Genomic DNA, 19,120 nt, shown 5'->3' on the forward strand with positions numbered 1-19,120 from the left:
TTTGAACATGCTATATTAGTATTGCATTAAAAATGTGCAAAAAGCTCATATTATATCATGTCTCAAAAATAGTTACAATATAGTTTGTCATAAATCAGTCATAGTGTAGTATGTAGTAAAACATGACAAAAAAGTTGTGATTTCATATGTAATAAAAAATGATAAAGTATAGTTAAAGTAAAAAAGTCACATGATAAAAAGTCAGTGTAGTATTCCTTATACTATAGTGCATAGTAATATAATGCTTTAAAATGATGCGTTTAGCTGTTAAGTATCTAATTTCTAAAAATCCCCTCTGGAGGACTGGGTTCTAGAGGACCAGCATTAATAAATGCTCCCGATCCCTGGTGTGTATTGCCATGATATTCCAGTTCTTATATTTCTCCTAGACTGGAAATTATGTGTAATATGTATTTAATGTGGAATCATCTTCCAGGCTTCCAAAAATGAATAAGGATTCAAATCAATTAAAAGTAGTTATTGAAAGCCTGACAGATAATAAGGACAGTGCTGCGTACTAACCGTCATCGGGCTCTTGGTGGAGTCGCAGTAAGTTATGAGTTCGTACATCGTCACTCCAAAGGACCAAACATCCGAGGCACGGTAGAACTTACAGTGAGTCAGACACTCTGGAGCATACCTGGAAAACAACAAATCGAAGTGCAAGAGCATGAATACTTGTCAATTTCAGCATATTGTTACACTGCTAGTAGATTTAAGTCTATAAAGTAGACTGTAATTTTTAACCTTCTTGAAAAATAATATCTGCACTAAGATATTAGGAGCAAGACCATGTGTGGTTGAAATGTTGTCATGTCCTTGTAGAATAAATAATGAACTTGGATTAACAATAGCAGTGTGAGGGTAGTTTTTTTCAACTTCTTGTGCAGATTATTGTTACCCAGCACTAGCAAAGAACTTTTAGATGTGCATGTTTGCTTCAGGAAATATTAGTTATGAAATCAGTCAAGCTTCTTTGTCTAATTTTGTTGAATGCTAAATTTTCGAAAAGCACCAAAAAATATTTAGAAAACCAAAGAAAGACTCAATTGTCATGTCAACCAGGGTTACAATTTATTTTAACTATTAAATGTATATTGTAATTCTAATATAATCTTTAATAAGTATTCCACTTCAGGTAATATAAATCCAGTGCCCGGTAACTTAACGACTACACTGTTTTCTCAGTCTTCTCAATTCTACCTGGCTCTGTACGTGTAGATCCTTGACTATACACTTGAAGCAGAGTATCAGAAGACAGCAAACTCAATTTTGCGCTAAAAAGCATTTTAATTTAATACCTGCTGGATAAAAGAATGAAAACGACTTTTCAATTTAATCTCTTTGCCCTTTGCTTGAATTGGTCACTATCTTACCATATTTCTCCTCCACAGTATCTCTCTCCTCAGTTCACATACTAGTGTCTGCAGTCATTCCTTTCTGATCCGTCTCATTTCATTAAGCTCCCCTTTTGATTGTCGTTCCTTTACAAAGTCTCTTTTAACACAAATATCTCAGCTACCACAGACGAGTCTGAGAGAGAAAAAGCTTCTCTGGCTTTCTCTTGACTCACCAGAAAACAGGGCTGTCGTTTTCATCTTTGACGGTGTAATATCCTTCATTGTCCTTGATGGTCTTGGTGAGACCGAAATCTCCGATCTTTACTGTCCTCTCGTTCTCCACCAGCACATTTCGGGCAGCGAGGTCCCGGTGGATGTAATTTCGAGTTCCAAGATAGTCCATTCCCTAACAAAAGCACGGAAACAGAGACACTGTTTAACAGGTTCGGAGTGACTGAAAGGCAGCGTGTGGCTTTGTGTGGGTGGAACATGCAGACAAATACATCTAAATCTGATGGGAGAGGACCAGCGGATGACTTAAGGACACATGTAATGCATTATATTTCAATTGAAACATTGCCAGCCATGTTGGCTAAATGCTTTCCTGACACCTGCATTGTCATATTCATTGCAACACAGCAATGACACCCCTCATCGAAAGGTTTTATTTTCAAATGAGCTGTTCGGCCAAGTTCACCAAAACACAAAGAGTTAAGTCATCTTTTCTGAGGTTTTCTGGCAAATAAGCACAAATATCTTTACCAGTAAAAAACTATCAAAATCATAAACTCACAATAAAATGTTTAGGTTAAGGGTTCTGTTCATACTTTTTATCAAATCTTGTAAAAATAGCTATTGCAGTTTTGGAATGCAGTATACCACCAGTGTCTAAACAGAGCAGAGTTAAAACATTTCAAAACAGTTGGTGTGCTGACGTCACTGTGTTATTTAAGTACATATAGTTGAGGTGTTAAATGCTGGTGTAAGATACGGAGGTGCTTGATGGTATCAGCTGGTCTAAAGAAACTGCTCTGTAGAAAGAAACTGTGTCACCTTGCATATCTGGACAGAGTAGCTGAGCAGGGTACTGAGGCTGGTCTTGCTTTTGTTTCTGGGAAGATACTCCTTCAAACTGCCCAGTGGTAGGTACTCCATGATCAGCTTAATGGCCTGACCACCTACAAGCAGATTTACACACAAGGGCAGTTAGAGACAAATTCATCAGCAGAAATCGCACTTCACTAAATTCACATGAAATGAAATGATTAATCATGTGAATGAAAAATGATTAAACATATTTTCAGCTTCCTAGGCAGGAAAGAGTGTTGCAATCATGTAAACGGGTTAAAGAACGTTTCTTTTTTGCTGCCAATGGGGATTGTATCATCCAAATGCTTCTTTGATATTTTAGGTATTTGGGAAATACTTTTGTAACAGCAACAGTCGTGTTTTTTTTTTTTTAAACAATGGAAGAAAATTAATTTACAGAAAACTGAATATTCAAGCCTGTGAAAGATGTATTAGTAATACACGAAAGGCTGGGGCTATATACTGTTCATGCATGCATATTTGGGTCTGTGTGTATACCCTTATTGAGTACTTCAATAATTTATGAATTATTCCTCCTGATTAGAACTCAAAACTCTCTCTGTTTAAAATAGTTATAATCTGTGATGCCTAACTTAATATGCAAGTATGTTGGTGCCTCTATAATTCCCGACCCTATTCTCACCTTTTTTGCTCCACTCATATATGTATGTATTTCTTTTTTCCCCCCTTTTAGTTTTGGGTCATGGCGTACTTTTGTGACTGTTTTTCTTTTTACTTTTACAACTTCTTGAGTTGTGATGAGTTGTTGTAAAAGAAAAATATGGTGATATGTGAACATATGAAGATGCTTTAGTTGGCCTGCCTTTGTGAATAAAACTAGTTTTAAAAAAAACAATGGCTCTCTGCCAAAATACAATCCTATTACTGACTGAATTTTAGCATTTCACTCAAGGACACTGAGCTACACATTAAGTGACGCATTCTTTTAAAGGCCACACTTTTTTACGCTAGCTGCCCTAGACAGAGCATTTGTATCTGCCTAATAAGGCGGGAACAGTAAGAAGTTTTGTGAGATCTTAGTAGTGTGCACTGCAGCGCGAATCCAACATCATGTGGTTTTCTGTTTGCCCGCAAATTATTTGTTGATGTTTATTTTAGTGTGTGCACTCTTTCCACCTCACCTTCCTCTTGGCAGATGCCCTTGTATTTGACAATGTTTTCATGGTAGAGTGCCTTCAGGATGTCAATCTCACTCGAGAGGTTGTTGCTCTGCTCCTCCCGGTTCTCAGGCTTTAGGGACTTCACTGCCACTAGTTCACCTGTTTTATCTCCCCGAGGATCATAGCGACACAGCTCCACCTTACCAAAGTGGCCCTGCACGAGGAACATGAGAAAGTCAATTTATTTGGACGATCCTAAACAAGTTGTAGTCTACCTCCTATGTAGGACCAGTATTTTCTTAAGTCCTTCAGTGCTGTTCGGTTCTCTTGTTTATCTTTACATATTTTTACATATTTACGCGTCTTGAAATTTATAGCTTGATCATTCTGATAAATGGTAACATCTGCTAATACAGCATAAAACAATTTACCTCTCCCAGATCTCTGATCTTCTTCAGGAATCTCTTTTCAAACATCGTTGGGTCCACCTCTGGTGTAGGCTGGGGTTTGATAGATGGATCTGTGAGATAGAAAAAAAAATAAACATATACATTGAGCTTGCTGGGTAAAACATGTCTTTTCCTTGACATAAGCCTGCTTGCGTCATAGGAAGTCTGTTGTGGTTGACAGCGTCAAAGTTTTCACCAGAATTTTCTGTGGTTATGTAACTGCTTGCATGTTCTGGTTTCCACAGTCAAGCAAGAGTCATTCTGTGTAACCATTATCAATTATTTCAAAATTGTTTATTTGACCAAAACAGTGTTTTCCTTCTAATTTTGAAGCCTTTTTAGGTGTAAATTAAAGATGACAAATTTTCGAATTAAGGTGATTTTGTAACTGTCTTGGGATTTTAATGTACAAAGGTCAATATGCTTTAAACTTAAGTAAGATACACTGCAGTATCCACTGCTGGCCAGCAGGTGGAAGAACAGAGTCTATTACGTTGCCATGGGGCCCAGCTGAAGGGCAGATCAGTGATACTGCACCCAGTGAACTTCCTCATGAACATCTAAGTTGAGTAAACAACTCTCTCTCTTTGCGCTGTGTAGAGGACTGCTGCTAAGTGAGAAACAAAACATGCAAAACATTCAGATCATATTCCAACTGTACACAACTGCCTTGGATTTTTGAACCTGTTACTGCTTTTAGCCCGTTCTGCGGGGTACGCTCAATCCTGTTCAACTACATGTTTCAGGAGGCGGATAAGGCAGCAATAAAACTGCAGAACCAAACCTTTCATATTCATACTTCATAATTGCATCCACTCCACTATATGAAAATACAATCATGTAATGTACAGTACACACAATCCTCTCACACAATACATACTCTTTTCCTCAAGCATGTCTATGTCTCTGACGATTGCCCTGAAGAAAGGTCTCTTCTTTGGATCGTAGTTCATGCAGTGGGTCATCAGATCAGCCAGCTCTTTGCAGTCTGGGGTGGCCAGTTGGCATTCTGTTTCATAAAACCTCTCCTTCTGCTCAGCACAAACACATACATTTGAATGAGGAGGTGAAATGGGAAAATGAACAGGAATTTTAAAAAATGTAGGAAAGCTTCACATTTTAAATTAATGATTAGTTTAGATGCATGTATGATGATATAGAATCATTGTCATATAACGTTCTTGTGTGTGCCTCCTACCTCTGTGAGTTTCTTGTCTTTGAGAGGGACTTCTCCATCATAGCAAATCTCCCACAGGGTGGTACCAAAGCCCCATTTGTCAGCTGCGATGCTCAGGGAGGACACGCTCTTGACACACTCGGGAGCGATCCATGGGATACGACGCACACAGTCTGCAGCGGAAAACAAAGTCAGCTTATCTGTTTCAGTCCCGCAAGTGCCTTCATAAAAACAAAAGTTGATTATTGGAAATGTGTGAAAATACAAAACACGGAAATTCTGAATTGCAATTATGTTTGACAGCACGGACGTGATGCTAGGTACAAACATGTACTCACTTATCTTAATATATCCTAATATATATTATAATATATCCTAATATCCTAATCCAATATCCTAATATTATATATATTATAACCACACCTGCCCTGTTCTCATCAGGCTGTAATATTTACATTTCTATCAAAGTTTTGTGGTCCACATCCTAAAAATGGTTTGCAGCACCTGAAGAGCTTAATTTTTCCATTACGTTTGCATTTTTTTCCCTAATACTATTATTCTTTGACATTTTGTGATTTTATCATATAATATGGTTATTTCTCTTCATATTGGCATTTACTGCAAGTCAATCTACCGTAGATCTCTCCTATGTTTCCCTTCCTGAGGCTTCTCTTTTTTTTCTCCTTACCACTGATTTGTCCACATCATGGGTCTAAGGATAGAGAATAATGTACAGGATGTTGTACAAATAAAATCCTTCCATGAAAATTTGGAATTTTTGTGACTATTTCTCTTCTGATATAACAAATCAATCAACAGGAAACTGTTAAACAAGTCTTGTTATTGTAAGAATACCAGATCAGCCTTAGTGGCCAAATATGTACACACATACAAGGAATTTGACTTTTTCGTTTCAAGTTGTTTTCAATGTACTCACACATAGTTCAAGAAAAATATAAGGATCATAGAAACAGACATAATCATGGACAACAAAGCTGAACAAAGAAGAAGAAATAATGATAGTTATAGTGTGTACAGACAGACAGACAGATAGATAGAGGAATAAATATGAAATCGATAAAGTTCAAGATTATGTTTAAAAAGGCAATTAGGTAAGTACGTGTTGAAGCAGAGTATGTATTTTAAACCAGATGTATATGTTTTATAATTTGTACATTTGAGTGTAACAGGTTTTTTGACACTACAATCAATAATATCACTGCAACAAAATGCTAACACAATCTCTTATGTAAAAACACTATTTAAAAAGCAACTGTTATGGCGTGACCTCATGAATCTGAGCAGACATACCCCCACCATGCTCAAAATACCAGGAACTAACAGTGAAATACAGTCTATCTCTGACAGGCTGACTGGGCAAGTGGCTGGATTAAAATGTTGACTGACTGCATCCACTGAAACTAAAAAGCTTTGGCTGGGATATATTACTCTTACTGGAAGACAAGCTAACTGATTGGCTGATGTCCACAGTTGGCTTTTTGGCTCCATAAATCCATAAAATCACATGAGGGGTATGTATTGTAAGCGTGTACAGCTCAGAATGGAGGACTAAATTAAGTGAAAATGGAGGAGGAGTAAAGAGGGAACGAAGCAGCTAAGGGGCTGAATGGAGCGAAGGGAGAAGACGGGGACAGAAACAGGAGCAAGGCAAGAGATAATTGAGTGTGAGGACAAAAGAAAGAGAAAAAAGAAAGACAGTGATGAGCGGGTTTGAGGGTAAAGCGATCGGAGATTGCTGGGAAGAAGGGAAGCACACTCCCAGTGGGTTTCTCAGCACTTTGCCCACAATGCGTTCAATCAAATCTATATACAAGGACATCGATGCTGTAACTGGAAGACTGATTGTTCTACAAAGTGATGGAGGCAGAAGAAGAAATGTAAAGAGTTCTGGGAACAAAGAGGGAGGGAGGAGCGTTCCCAGGAGTGTGATGCGATGGACATTTGCAAAGAAACATTTCCAGTCTGTTCCGTGGTTTGCAGATCCATCTGTGCAGCCACACTGCGTTACATCACACATCTTCTAGCTCTAACAGACAAACAGAAACATGAGGCAGCCATTTGAGGGGAACTGTGCAATCTGAGAAATGTCCTTCTTATTGTGCCATCCTTCCTGATCCCAGATCTAGCCTGTGCAAAACAAATTATCGTTTGAGGGGGAAATGGGCCCAGTGCAATGTGTATTGATTATGTGCCAAATATGAGTCCCATTACTGACTACCTCTGAATGATCAGAAATGTTCTTTTTTTAATTTGTTTTTCTCCTTTTTGTTTGTAGTTTGTGGGAAGGAATGAGGGAACAGAGGATGACATAACTCGACAACTAGAATTACCACCTAATGGGTATATGCCTCCGCCAACCAGCCAAGTTGTAGTTTACATCCATGTCTGTCAAGAAGGGATTTAATAAAATAGTTTTAAATACTTTTTTTTTTTGCAAAATGGAAGTGATATTGCTTTCATGAAAATGTGACTGATAGATAAACATACAACCCCAAAACAAAAAGGCTCCTGCTACGATCATCACTGGTGTGAAGGCACAAGAATCCAACTCAGAGTGCATGGAAAAAGCTTCCTCATCATCAGATGTATGAGCTGAAATCTTGACTTGGTAGTCTAACGTCAATGGATACTTTCATTTTGCATAAAGTGTTTGTCAAAACAGTTATAAATTTATTTTAATTGGCATTACTCTTTGTATCTTGGAGTTCTAGTTCATTATTTGATAAGGATTGCAAATTATTCTTACCAATCTGCTGTCAAAATAATTTAAGTTAAACTTTAGTACATGTAGTGACAGTATTCTATCTGTTCTCATTTTTGGTTTCACCATCATTTACAGCTAACCAGGAAAAAAAGAGGAAGTTGTTGTGAAATTTTCCATTGAAGGTATTTTGTAAACATTTAGGTTTCCATTTGAGTAACCCCAGAGAGAGGGAGAGTGAGACAGAGAGAGAGAGAGAGCGAGAGAGAGAGATAGAGAGAGAGAAAGAGAAAGAAAGAGAGAGAAAGAGAAAGAGAAAGAGAGTGTGTACGTGTACTTTGTACCCACCCTCTCTGGTGAGTACTGTGATTGGTATTCCCGGGTCGCTTAACTTGATGAAGGGCCCTCCTTCATCAGTGCCCAGTCCGTCTCTGGCCAGCAGGATGTTTTTAGCACACACAAAGCCATGGACCAGCTTTTTGTCCTCCTACAAACACAAACAAAATACAGGAGAGCTATTAGTATATGTGTGTGTGTGTGTGTGTGTGTGTGTGTGTGTGTGTGTCTGTGTGTATATACATATATATATGTATACATAAATACACACAGACACACACACACACACTCACATATATATGTGTGGGTATATAAAGATAAAAAATCATGTTGACAATATCAGTCTAACATGGTGCAGGTAATCCCATGGATGAACACAGCAATTACATGCTTACATTCCTACAGTTTGTGTGCATGTGTATGTGTTTTCCTTTCTCACCAAGTAACTGAGAGCTGAGGCCAGCTGCTTGGCCACCTGGAACTTCCACGGTGTGCTGAGTGGGCTATGCTGTCTCCTCATGAATACATCCAGTGGTCCTAGCTGGACAGACTCCTCAACCATGATATCTGTTCCACATAAAGAGGCAAAGATGTAAGAAACAGCCCCACACTCTCATTCACATGTACACACGCACACAGTTCTTTAAATGAACTTACTCTCCTGGTGGCGGACACACACTCCATACAGCAGCACGATGTGTTTATGGGAAACTTGTCGCATCATGCTGGCTGTTTCGAAGAAGGCCTGTCATCAGGAAGACAAAGATGAGTCAATGCATAGCACATTACAGGAACTATTGTGGTCTGGTTAGCATTTGAAACAGCTTGCTGCCAATAAATATTAGCTTTCAGTGAGGCAAGACGTTACAGATTGGATAAGGTCCTCACCGAAACGGTTCTACAGTACGCAGTACAGTACAGAATGCATGAATGTGTCTCACCAGGGATATGTCCCTGTGTCCAGAACCCAGCACTTTCAGGACCACCTTGACCTCCTGGAAGGATGAGTAACCTGCATCCTCCTCCTCCTCACTCTTCACCCTCAGTGTGCCTGAGTAGATGTTAGTTCTTGTGCCCCTGCCAAGGTGCTCCTCCTGGTTAACGCAACAGAGAAGAAAAAAAGTTACATCCAGTATCAAACTATGGCTAATACAAGAAAAGGGTTCCTGAAACTTGTGGTAAATACATTTTCTGTGTATAGGATTAGCTTTGGTTAATGCTTGTTTATTCCTTGTGTGCTGGACGATAAGCAACCTCTGCGTGTGAAGCCTTATTAGAAATGAGACAAGTACTTGTTTTTAGACAGAAATAAGTTCAACTGGGTGTTCTGTGGGGGAGATATGTAACCGAATATTTATATATACTGTATATACAACACCAAACATATAAAGAAATGATCAGGCATGATGGTGTTTTTTTGTTGTTATACAACTGCAATCCTATTTCTAAACCAATAGTCTGTGTCAAAATATTGATGTCTTTAGCTGTGTAATAACCAGGATATTGCACATTATTGTTGGGTTTATTTTGCGATAATGACACGTTGCTTTACATTACCCCATTTATTGCCACCCTAATTCACATAAATGACATGCAGAACACTGGAAGCTTAAATACATTATATGGACTTTTTCATTATTTATTTGGAGAGTTTTACATCTTACATCATATCTACATACATCCTATAAGAGCACTGCATAACTATCATAACATGGGAGACGGACAAAAAAATGATGAGGTGTACCTGTTCAATCTCCTCCTTGAGAATGCGATGAAAGCTGAGCTGACTCTCCTGCATGGGGGTCTGAGGGGTCGGCGCTCTATCTTTAGTGACCACCAACAGGTTAGAAATCTCTGCAACACAAACACACACATGTTTAAAGGGCTGTGCCTCCGTTTTTGTATGAAGTTGTGCATACTATAAAGTAGGAACATTTTCATAAAGACATTTTCAAAAGTATGAAAGTTTTTTTTTTCTTCTACATCAAACTTGACAATTGTTTGTGTTTGGTAATCCGTCACAGAGAATGTCATGTCTGCTTGTTTTGTTGTCAAGGTCATGTTATTGTCACACTGTTGAAAGTTGATTGATTTAAAAGTCTGCACTGAAATCACACAACAACAATGCACCCTGAAAACAATAAAAGCTGAAGCAATGCTCACTGAGAGGTAAACTTGGGTTGAAGTGTCTAACACCCACAGATGCTGCAAATGTATAGATGCTCATATACACACTGAAAGCAAAAGTGTGTTTACATGTGGTAAAACCAGCTCTCAACAATTACGTCAATGTGGCAATGATGTGAGCAGCTATTTAGGCTAGCATGCCAGACTGATTCAGTGTATTTTTTGTATGTACAGAGCTGCGCGTGGGAGGACAATGTGAAAATGTGCCTCTGTGCCTGTCAGCATACTATACATGCGTGCACTTCTGCATGTGTGTGTCTGTGGGTGTCTTATGTTGTGACAAAACCAGCGCACTGTGGTTTAAGGGGGAAAAGAATATCTGCACTCCATCAGCATCACCCTGCTTTCACTGTCAAAGGATGTTAGGAGTATTGTTATGTAACATGCAATCTGGGTTTTGTGCAAAACTCAAATACAGCATGCACCCACGGATTAACTGCACCCTGTCCTTAACCCCTTAACCTAATCCAAGCCTAACCTATCATTTACATTAACACTAAGCTAACATGTTCTTATTCAAATTTGCTTATGTAAAAAAAACCCAATTCTAGTATCAGGTACACACACCTATTGAAATTTAAGCCATGTAGTCCTTTTACCCATCTGCCATTCATTTATAATATTTTACCACAGCTAAAACCACACATAGACTCAAAATAACACTAATGAAAGTAATAGATTTTATCATATTCCTGGGATGCAGGAACACCAGTGTTTTATTGTCATAGCTGGGATGTTGTATAATACATCATTAATATTTTAACAACACAGCACTCCAGTCTCTTATCTTCCTTTAGAGCAGATAAAGCTACAAACCCTAACCCAAAACAGTTATGCCTTATGATAATAATCAACACCGCACAACCCCAACAAACATAAACAGCTCAACACATCCATGCCCACATGCATACATGACTCCACCTTTCCCTGAGTAAAGTAAACACAAGAGTGCTAGCTTGGCTCCGGAAACCCACATTTACAACTCTCTTCCTCCTTGACACCATTTGAGAGACACGCTGACACACATACATTGTTCATTCCAGCTACAGTTACCCTCAGTTAGATAAAAACACACAGAACAACACACACACACACACACACACACACCACTTTAAATGTTGTATGGAGGGAATGCTTTGCTTCAGTGACCTCTATGGTTTACAAGGTTAAAGTCAGTTGCATTTCTGTCCCAAACCACTATCACAGTTAGGTGTGGTCTGTTGTATGTATTAATACACCTAGCTGTGATGTATCAGTACACAAAACAGCACATAGAGTGCAGGAACACCGCAGAGTATTCAAAGCATTCTTTCTTAAGCAGTCTTTTATCACATTTAGCATCTTACCACAACTGCTTTAAATAGCTTTACGTTTTAATTCAACAAGTTGCAAAAAACTGACAAACTTCACTCGTATCGAGCGTTTTCGGATTGGATTCAAAATGGTCTTTCACTCTCCATCAAAGATGTCAACACTCAAGACATACTTTTCTGTAAGGTCCATTATTGCTGTTGCTCTGCAGTATCCTGTAATATGTGAATTTTAATACAATGGAGTACAACCGTAAAAGTATGTATGTGGTCCTGTACAGAGATAGGTTTCCTGCAGGAATATGGTTATTAGAGTGAGTTAGGCTAATCTACAAGAAGTGGAAAAGATGGGTAAATGAAATAAGATGAATTGTTTGTGGTAATTAAGACCCCACAAATTCAAATGTAAACATATTTACATATTATATATGTTTAAGTCCTAATATTTTTTAAACTAAATATAGGACATTTTAAGACTTTTTAAGTACCTGCAGAGAGTCTGATTGTATCTTTTACATTCCATTTGTATTAAGTGATTTCAAGTTACTTAAAAGCACAGCTCACTTGAGAATGAAGGTCTGCTTAACCGTTTCTAGCTTGATGAATTTGCAGTACTATGTGCTTCCCTTCTTATTTAGTAATTGAGCGCTGGGTGCATGTGCTATTGAGTATATCATCATGTCACTTTCCATGCCTGTGACAGCATTAAGCCTACCTCTAGGCTGTGGAGGGCAGCAGCGCAACAGCTGGAACTGGAGGTTGTCTGTGCGAAGGTTTTGGCCCTCCAGGTGCTCCAGCAGCTCTGCAAGAGTGGCCCGAAGAGTCTCAGTTCCGTACAGGCGATACCCATCGGAGCCCACCTCAATCTGGAAGTTCTTATACTGACGCACAGGACGAGACTCCTTCAGGTCAATCTGAGTGCAAAGAGAGTTATTTGGGCAAGAAGGTTTACAAAGCTCTTCAAAGCTCCACTGACACATGTAAACACCACAGATATGTGTCACTCAGATCTCATATAAACTGTGACTGTAAACGGTGGCTAAGATGACCCATTGGGTCAGCTTTATGAATGAGTGTGAGTGTGTGCGTGTATGGATGTTTCCTCCTATATGGACTCATAAAGCTGCAGAACACTGTGGTGACCTGTCCTGGTCCAAGCATCCTGTAATCCAATATAAAATAAACCAACAAAATTTGGTGTGGTGCTTGTGTTTATCTATGTGTGTGTCCTGCAGTCTGGTTAGTGAATAACCTACACAACTCCTTTCCAGTACATCACTGAGATGCCAGGACAAACTGCAAAACAGGATCTCGAAATACATCCGTTTTTCTCTACCACACACCAACAAAGATGAGTGTAGTTTTGATTCCAGTTTTCATTTACAAAACATGACCGGCACTTCAATTTTTTGTTGGCAACACCAAATATATCTTATATAAGTGATTAAACTGGAACTAGGGAGATTTATTTTCTTCAGTTACGTCAACAGCCACAGCACCTCAATTTTGGATTTCCTCCAATTACTGTAATAATATTTGAATTCATTTGTATTCAATTTCAGCTTTTGGTTATAACAATACTTATATTAAGAACACATAATTTACTAATAATTATACTATAATGGAGTAATGTCACTGTCATTTCCCAATATTTTCCAGAGTTCAAAAAGGACGGGATAGTCGTAAAACAATTCATGGGGCTAATTTGTCTACTCTATCTCGATTTCACTTCAGAGAATAAACAATATTTAGCTTACTGAGACCTAATGAATTAAGTCACTCTACCTCAGTGCAGACCACTGTGATGATGATGTACTGGTAATCAGTGCAGCTCCAGCGCAGGATGTAGGTGCCCTCCTCATTGCCCTCCTGACGCAGCTTGTGAATAGCATACTCCGTGCTGGGGAGTGGAAAAGAAGATTTAACTACAAGCTTCAGTGAAAGATAATACATACAACATAGGTTAGAATAACTGCTATATTGTTAGTATGTCTATCAAACTGTATTTGTTTTGTTGTGACCTGTACATGGTACAGTTTTCCTTCAACAGATTTTGAAAGTTATCTCTCTATATATTATGGGCTTATTTTGTGTGCTTTAAACCTTTTGAAAATTTAAATTATACAAATAGAGCAACAAAACAGCACTGATTTGTCACAAGCAGAATCTAAATTTAAATAAACTTTAGATTGCTAAAACTGAAAACGTTGGTAAACAAAATGTAAGTTAACAAAACCTTAAATAAGAATGACTTTAAAAAGCAGAGTGTGATTCGTGTGCAGCAATGGGAAACACAATTGAGGGGCAGCAGCAGATGGTTTGTGATGGACACATACGTACACACACATTTGCACTAATAAAACTACCAGTACACACCAGATGGGTCCGTGGCAGCTGTTTTTGGTATTGTGCACCACTGAAGCAGGGGCCACCTCCTTGCAAAGGAAGTGATGGGCATCCACTGTCAGCCTAAAGTACCCATCCACGAGGGCGGCAAAGGACAGAGCTTCAACCCTTGAAGCCATTTGCAACTCCTGAACAGAGAGGAGATGATGAGAAAGAGATTAAGAGAAGGAGGGAGGGAAGAGCTGATTAGAATAGGAGATATTAGAAAAGCCACAGTACTACAGAGGGCTATGTAAAAGAGCAGTATCGAATTACAAAACTCGAAATCCATCATCATGACGAAGCATCAAATCAAAATTAGTCATGGTTAATGGCATCTAGCAAGAGAGAGGCTATGCTTCAACATGGTATATAGGGAAACAAATGTTGCTGTTGGTCACATTAACTATAAAAACAAGAGGCGGTACCGCCTCTAGTTCATTTTTATGAGAACTAGAGGCAGCAGTCTAAGTTATTAAAATATGCACCAATAAGTGATCTTATTATGACTGTGCTATAACTAATCACAATGGTAGTAATTTCACTGAGTAGGCTTGAGGCCAAAAAAAGCCACATGAATTTTGTACAATAAATTCTTTTAAAAACTAATTACCTAAATACCAATACCTATAAGCAGGTTCCTACACGTTTCACTTCATAATTCTTTACTTTTACAGGCTCAAATTTGCAGACTTCTTATGCAAATAAATGGTTGTAAAATCCAACGGTTAACATATATGTTACATTCTGGCTATATGGTAACATAATAGACTCTGTAGCTCATTCAAATCATTTAACAACAAACAACAAACAATTAAATTACCAACGAACAAGCTGACAAATTCATCTCTGCTCCATGATGAAATAAACTTATCAGTGCTAACTATACTATATTAATTTCCCTTAGCATAGTGAATAAATAATATTATATGATTTTGTGTGTGCGTTTGTCCCAATATTTAGTTTCTTTTATAAATAAGAACCGAAAATGAATTGAAAAAAAAAGATAATTTAATTTTCACTGCATCTTTGCTGCATCTTTAATTAACTGTGTTATTATGTGTTATAAATGATGATAAACACAGGCATAAAGGTTCACTTTCACAGAAAAGATGATATGTATACTTTTCCTATCACTGCATAACTGATAAATGTCCAGCCAAGCTTAAGATTTGATTATTTGTGATGATATGTACAGCATATATACAATTCAAAGATCCTGCAGCATTTTCTTCCGAACTAATTTAGTCACGGATGTCCAGATGTGGTTCAGATTTGAGGCACTTTGGGTAGAGTTTGGCGTAGAGGCAGCTTTGCATCGCAGCGTGTATTCAGTCAGACGCTTTACTTCGTGACTTGCTTTCGATAACATTAAGCCTGCCCTTGCCTGCACTCCCTAAGATAGTGTTACACATTTTGTCTGCAATGGCTGACTGCTCCATGCTCTGCTTCTATGAACAAATCATTATTAGAAATTCTGATTATTTTCTAAATTTTAGACAACAAAATACAGACAAGTCTGTAATAAAATTTCATACTATTTTTTCATACTGCAAATTACAAAAATCAAATTCCATACTTCCTATACTACATAGGAACCTGATGATGGCAAATTCAGGTGTAATACTGAATGAATGGAAAAAATATTGATCTCTGGAATGACAAGCAGGCTTCAGAACTAAAACAACATTGTGGAATTTTTACTTTAAACACTGTTTGTTTACAGCTTCTGTCTTTGAATGACACTATTTCACTGAGCAACATGTGACATGTTGTAAAGGACAATCTACTGTATATAATAAACATATGAAGTTACAATTGGGGGTTATTAAAAACAGATATTGATGTCTAGGTGTCAATAATGAAATCCAATCCCACATGAAGCGCAGTGCTTTTTGATTTGTTTGCCTCACCATCCTCTTGTTGTCCTGTCTGGAGATGGTGACCATGGCCTCTTTGATGACAGCATGTGTGATCTCATGGAAGTCACAGAAAATCACCCAGCCTTCGTCTGCTTCTTTCTTTTTGTCATTTTTCTGTTTTCCATCCAACTTGTTCTTCTTTGACTTGCCCTTTTCTTTGGTGATCACAGATGTCTATTTTAAAAGACAGACAAAAAACATATACACTCACAAATTACTAAATAAAAACAAAACCAGCAATACTTTCAAATAATGTCAATAACCATTCAAAATTACTGCTATTGCCTTTGCAATATTTGTCCTAGATAATATGCAGCACCATCACATTTGGACTAGTTACCTCTAATGTGAAAAAAAATGAAGACAACTGTACTGCATTTTCAAACTAATTCATACTCATCATCAATATAATTGGAAATGTGTCCACCTGCTATCTCAGTATGTCATTTCTTGATTGGTTTTATATAAATTTCAGTACTTTCTGCATAAAAATGGGAAACATAACCTTGAAATGTTCTGCTTTTCACGAATTGGACAAAATAGCAAATAAGAAATAAAACCATACACATTTGTTCACTTTCTTGTCCGTTAAATACCCCTATGATATACCTATAGGGACTTGGAAATTGAGACTTCAAACAGGGAGTTAATATTTTTATTTTATGATGTTTGACAACTGTTTGTAACTGACAGTTTATCTGACACTAGTGAAACTAGAGGCCATTATCTCTCCAACACAATGTCTTCTTCACACACAGTTTCACTCACTGCAGCAGGCTTCTTCCTCCAGGAAATACCAGTGGTACCAGTAACCAGGACCTGCATGTCATGGCTGGGCTCTATGTTCTGACTCTGGCTCTGCCCTTGACTCTGGTTGTAGTACCCTAGAAACAGCAAACAAACATTAGATAGCGGCAGTTACACATGAAGCCTAAATATTTAAATCCTGCAGTTGAAGGACACATAAATTGTAGACTATAAAAAAAAAATTATATAATAGTTAATGCTTTTGTTTTGGGTTTTTTTCAATATTTCTTTTGGGAAAACTTTGGCGGTGACCAGGCAGAGAGAGGCAGAGTCTTATTGGCCACGGCTACTGTATGTTTACACTGAAAGAAACTCTGCTCTTAAGCAGGAAGCTCAAACCATCCAGCTCTGCATCAGTGCTTGAAAACTTCACACGGTGGTTAGACTCATCCAGGGTCTGGTCTACTCTGCGATAAGTAGGATAATGTGACATGTAAACATCTTGTTTCTTTCACTTTGGGTTTTAACCATCTACACAAACTCACGCAATATTTCAGGTGTCTTTCAACATCAACAAACTGTTTTTTTTCCTTTAGAACTGTGGGCAGGACACCACAGGTACTCTGCATGTAAACACACCAAACCAACCACTGTCACGTAACCACCGTGACTAAACTGCAGCTATTCAAATATTATAACAGGTCTACAGAAACAAGTAAAACAAGATATCAGTTTAGTGGTAGCGACTATATTTTGACTGATCATTTTATCTGTCTCCCTCTTTTGTGTGATAGTTTTCTTCCGTTGTTATTATATCAGCTGCCACAGGGATTATCTTAAATCATCTTTAATCTCCTGTAGTACCAGTAAAACTTTTTTTAGATTATTTTTTGGGCATTATTCCCTATTGATAGGTCAGCTGTAGAATGACAGAAAATGTGGGAGAGAGAGGGGGAATGACACGCAGCAAAGGGCCACAGGCCTGAATTGACCCTGAGCCGCTGCAAAAGCCTTGGCGTATGGGGCGCACACTCTAGCAGGTGAGCTAGAGGCCGCCCCGCCTGAAAACTTACCATAGTAACCTCCATTGCAGAGATCTCCTTCCTGCTTTACACTGAGTGAGATGGGCTCAAACAGCTCGCTACCCAGGCCGCTGGTCAGGCCCTCCAGTGTGGCCAGGTACTTGATCTTCAGATCGTACAGTGTGATGTTACTGTCCTTCATTGTGCGGCGGTTAAATTCACTGAGGAATTTCTTAAAGACGTTGTTGATGCGGATGCGTGTCAGAAAGTTGCGCTGCTTAATGTTGCGGTTCAGAGACTCTGGGATGAAACGTTTGTAGCTGGAAGGATTGAGACAGAAAGATAGATGTAAATTTAAGAAAAAAAATTGTAGAAACAGTGAAATCTTTTGATTCCTTCTCAAAACTTATCTTTCAAAAAACAGGGTTCCTACATATTAAAGAAAGTGGGATTTGAGACTTTTTAAGATTTTTTTTACAGCCACTTGAAATTAAATTTAAGAGCAATGTGACAGGAGCCAAAATTGAAGGAAAAAAAAAACATAAACAGGCATCAGTTACTTAAGAGTAGGAATAATTTGCCCAAACATTTGTTGTAACATAAAACATTACTTTTTGGTGACATTAATGCAAGAGGCATTCTGTACATATATTTTATTAATTTTTGAGATTTCACCAAGCGACGTCAGAAAAATGATTAATATAAATCTTTCTTCCCATGTTTTATCATTTTAAAGACTTTTAAGAGATTGATTTAAGGCATTTTGATACCAATTAAGGCCTTGTATATCAATTAATGGACTTGTGTCTTTTTAGTCTTTTTGAGGATCCACAGGAACCCTGAAAAAAACTTTTTATTGATGCTTGCACAATGTTTTATTTCTAACATGTCTTGTCTGTGTTATTTTCATTATTACTGTTTTTATCTTATATTGTTATTGGGTATTTCATTTCTGTATTATTTTTAATTGTCTGCCTTTATTTGCCTAATTGCAGTCCTGAAATGTTTTGATCTTACTTCAACCATGTAGAGCAGTTTGTAACTTTGTTTCGAAAAGAGCTGTATAAACATCTTTTCACTAATATATACACTTAATAACTTTCAGTGCTTCCACTTAATTAAAATTAGCCATAAATTAGAAGCTATGTTACTTCATGTGGTATGTACAGCTGTTTTTGTGTATCTACTGGCTCTCTAACCTTCAAATGTGTGTGGGAGGTTATAACATGAAGGACATGAGCAACAGGGTGTGACAGTAGTTAACTACTATCAGCAGTTAAAAAATGGGATGATAATGTATGGATCATCATATA

General features: G+C 37.9%; 1 protein-coding gene across 1 annotated transcript in view; it reads right to left on the reverse strand.

Annotated features, from left to right (window-relative positions):
- jak1 (Janus kinase 1) overlaps window positions 1–19,120 on the reverse strand; it is a 61,976-nt gene that overhangs the window by 26,057 nt on the left and 16,799 nt on the right. Inside the window, exons 6-23 of the mRNA XM_042514698.2 lie at window positions 17,859–18,127; window positions 16,807–16,922; window positions 16,030–16,212; window positions 14,108–14,265; window positions 13,517–13,631; window positions 12,447–12,645; window positions 9,979–10,088; window positions 9,176–9,328; window positions 8,892–8,979; window positions 8,674–8,801; window positions 8,247–8,385; window positions 5,198–5,349; window positions 4,880–5,030; window positions 3,982–4,070; window positions 3,572–3,764; window positions 2,394–2,518; window positions 1,574–1,746; window positions 523–640 (exon numbers count right to left, since the gene is read on the reverse strand). Of these exons, the coding sequence (XP_042370632.2) occupies window positions 523–640; window positions 1,574–1,746; window positions 2,394–2,518; window positions 3,572–3,764; window positions 3,982–4,070; window positions 4,880–5,030; window positions 5,198–5,349; window positions 8,247–8,385; window positions 8,674–8,801; window positions 8,892–8,979; window positions 9,176–9,328; window positions 9,979–10,088; window positions 12,447–12,645; window positions 13,517–13,631; window positions 14,108–14,265; window positions 16,030–16,212; window positions 16,807–16,922; window positions 17,859–18,127 (2,659 nt within the window). The remainder of the gene's footprint in view (window positions 1–522; window positions 641–1,573; window positions 1,747–2,393; window positions 2,519–3,571; window positions 3,765–3,981; window positions 4,071–4,879; window positions 5,031–5,197; window positions 5,350–8,246; window positions 8,386–8,673; window positions 8,802–8,891; window positions 8,980–9,175; window positions 9,329–9,978; window positions 10,089–12,446; window positions 12,646–13,516; window positions 13,632–14,107; window positions 14,266–16,029; window positions 16,213–16,806; window positions 16,923–17,858; window positions 18,128–19,120) is intronic.

Source organism: Plectropomus leopardus, chromosome 5 (genome assembly GCF_026936395.1).
Source record: "Plectropomus leopardus strain MGB_pleo_1.0 chromosome 5, ASM2693639v1, whole genome shotgun sequence".
Taxonomy (NCBI): domain Eukaryota; kingdom Metazoa; phylum Chordata; class Actinopteri; order Perciformes; family Serranidae; genus Plectropomus; species Plectropomus leopardus.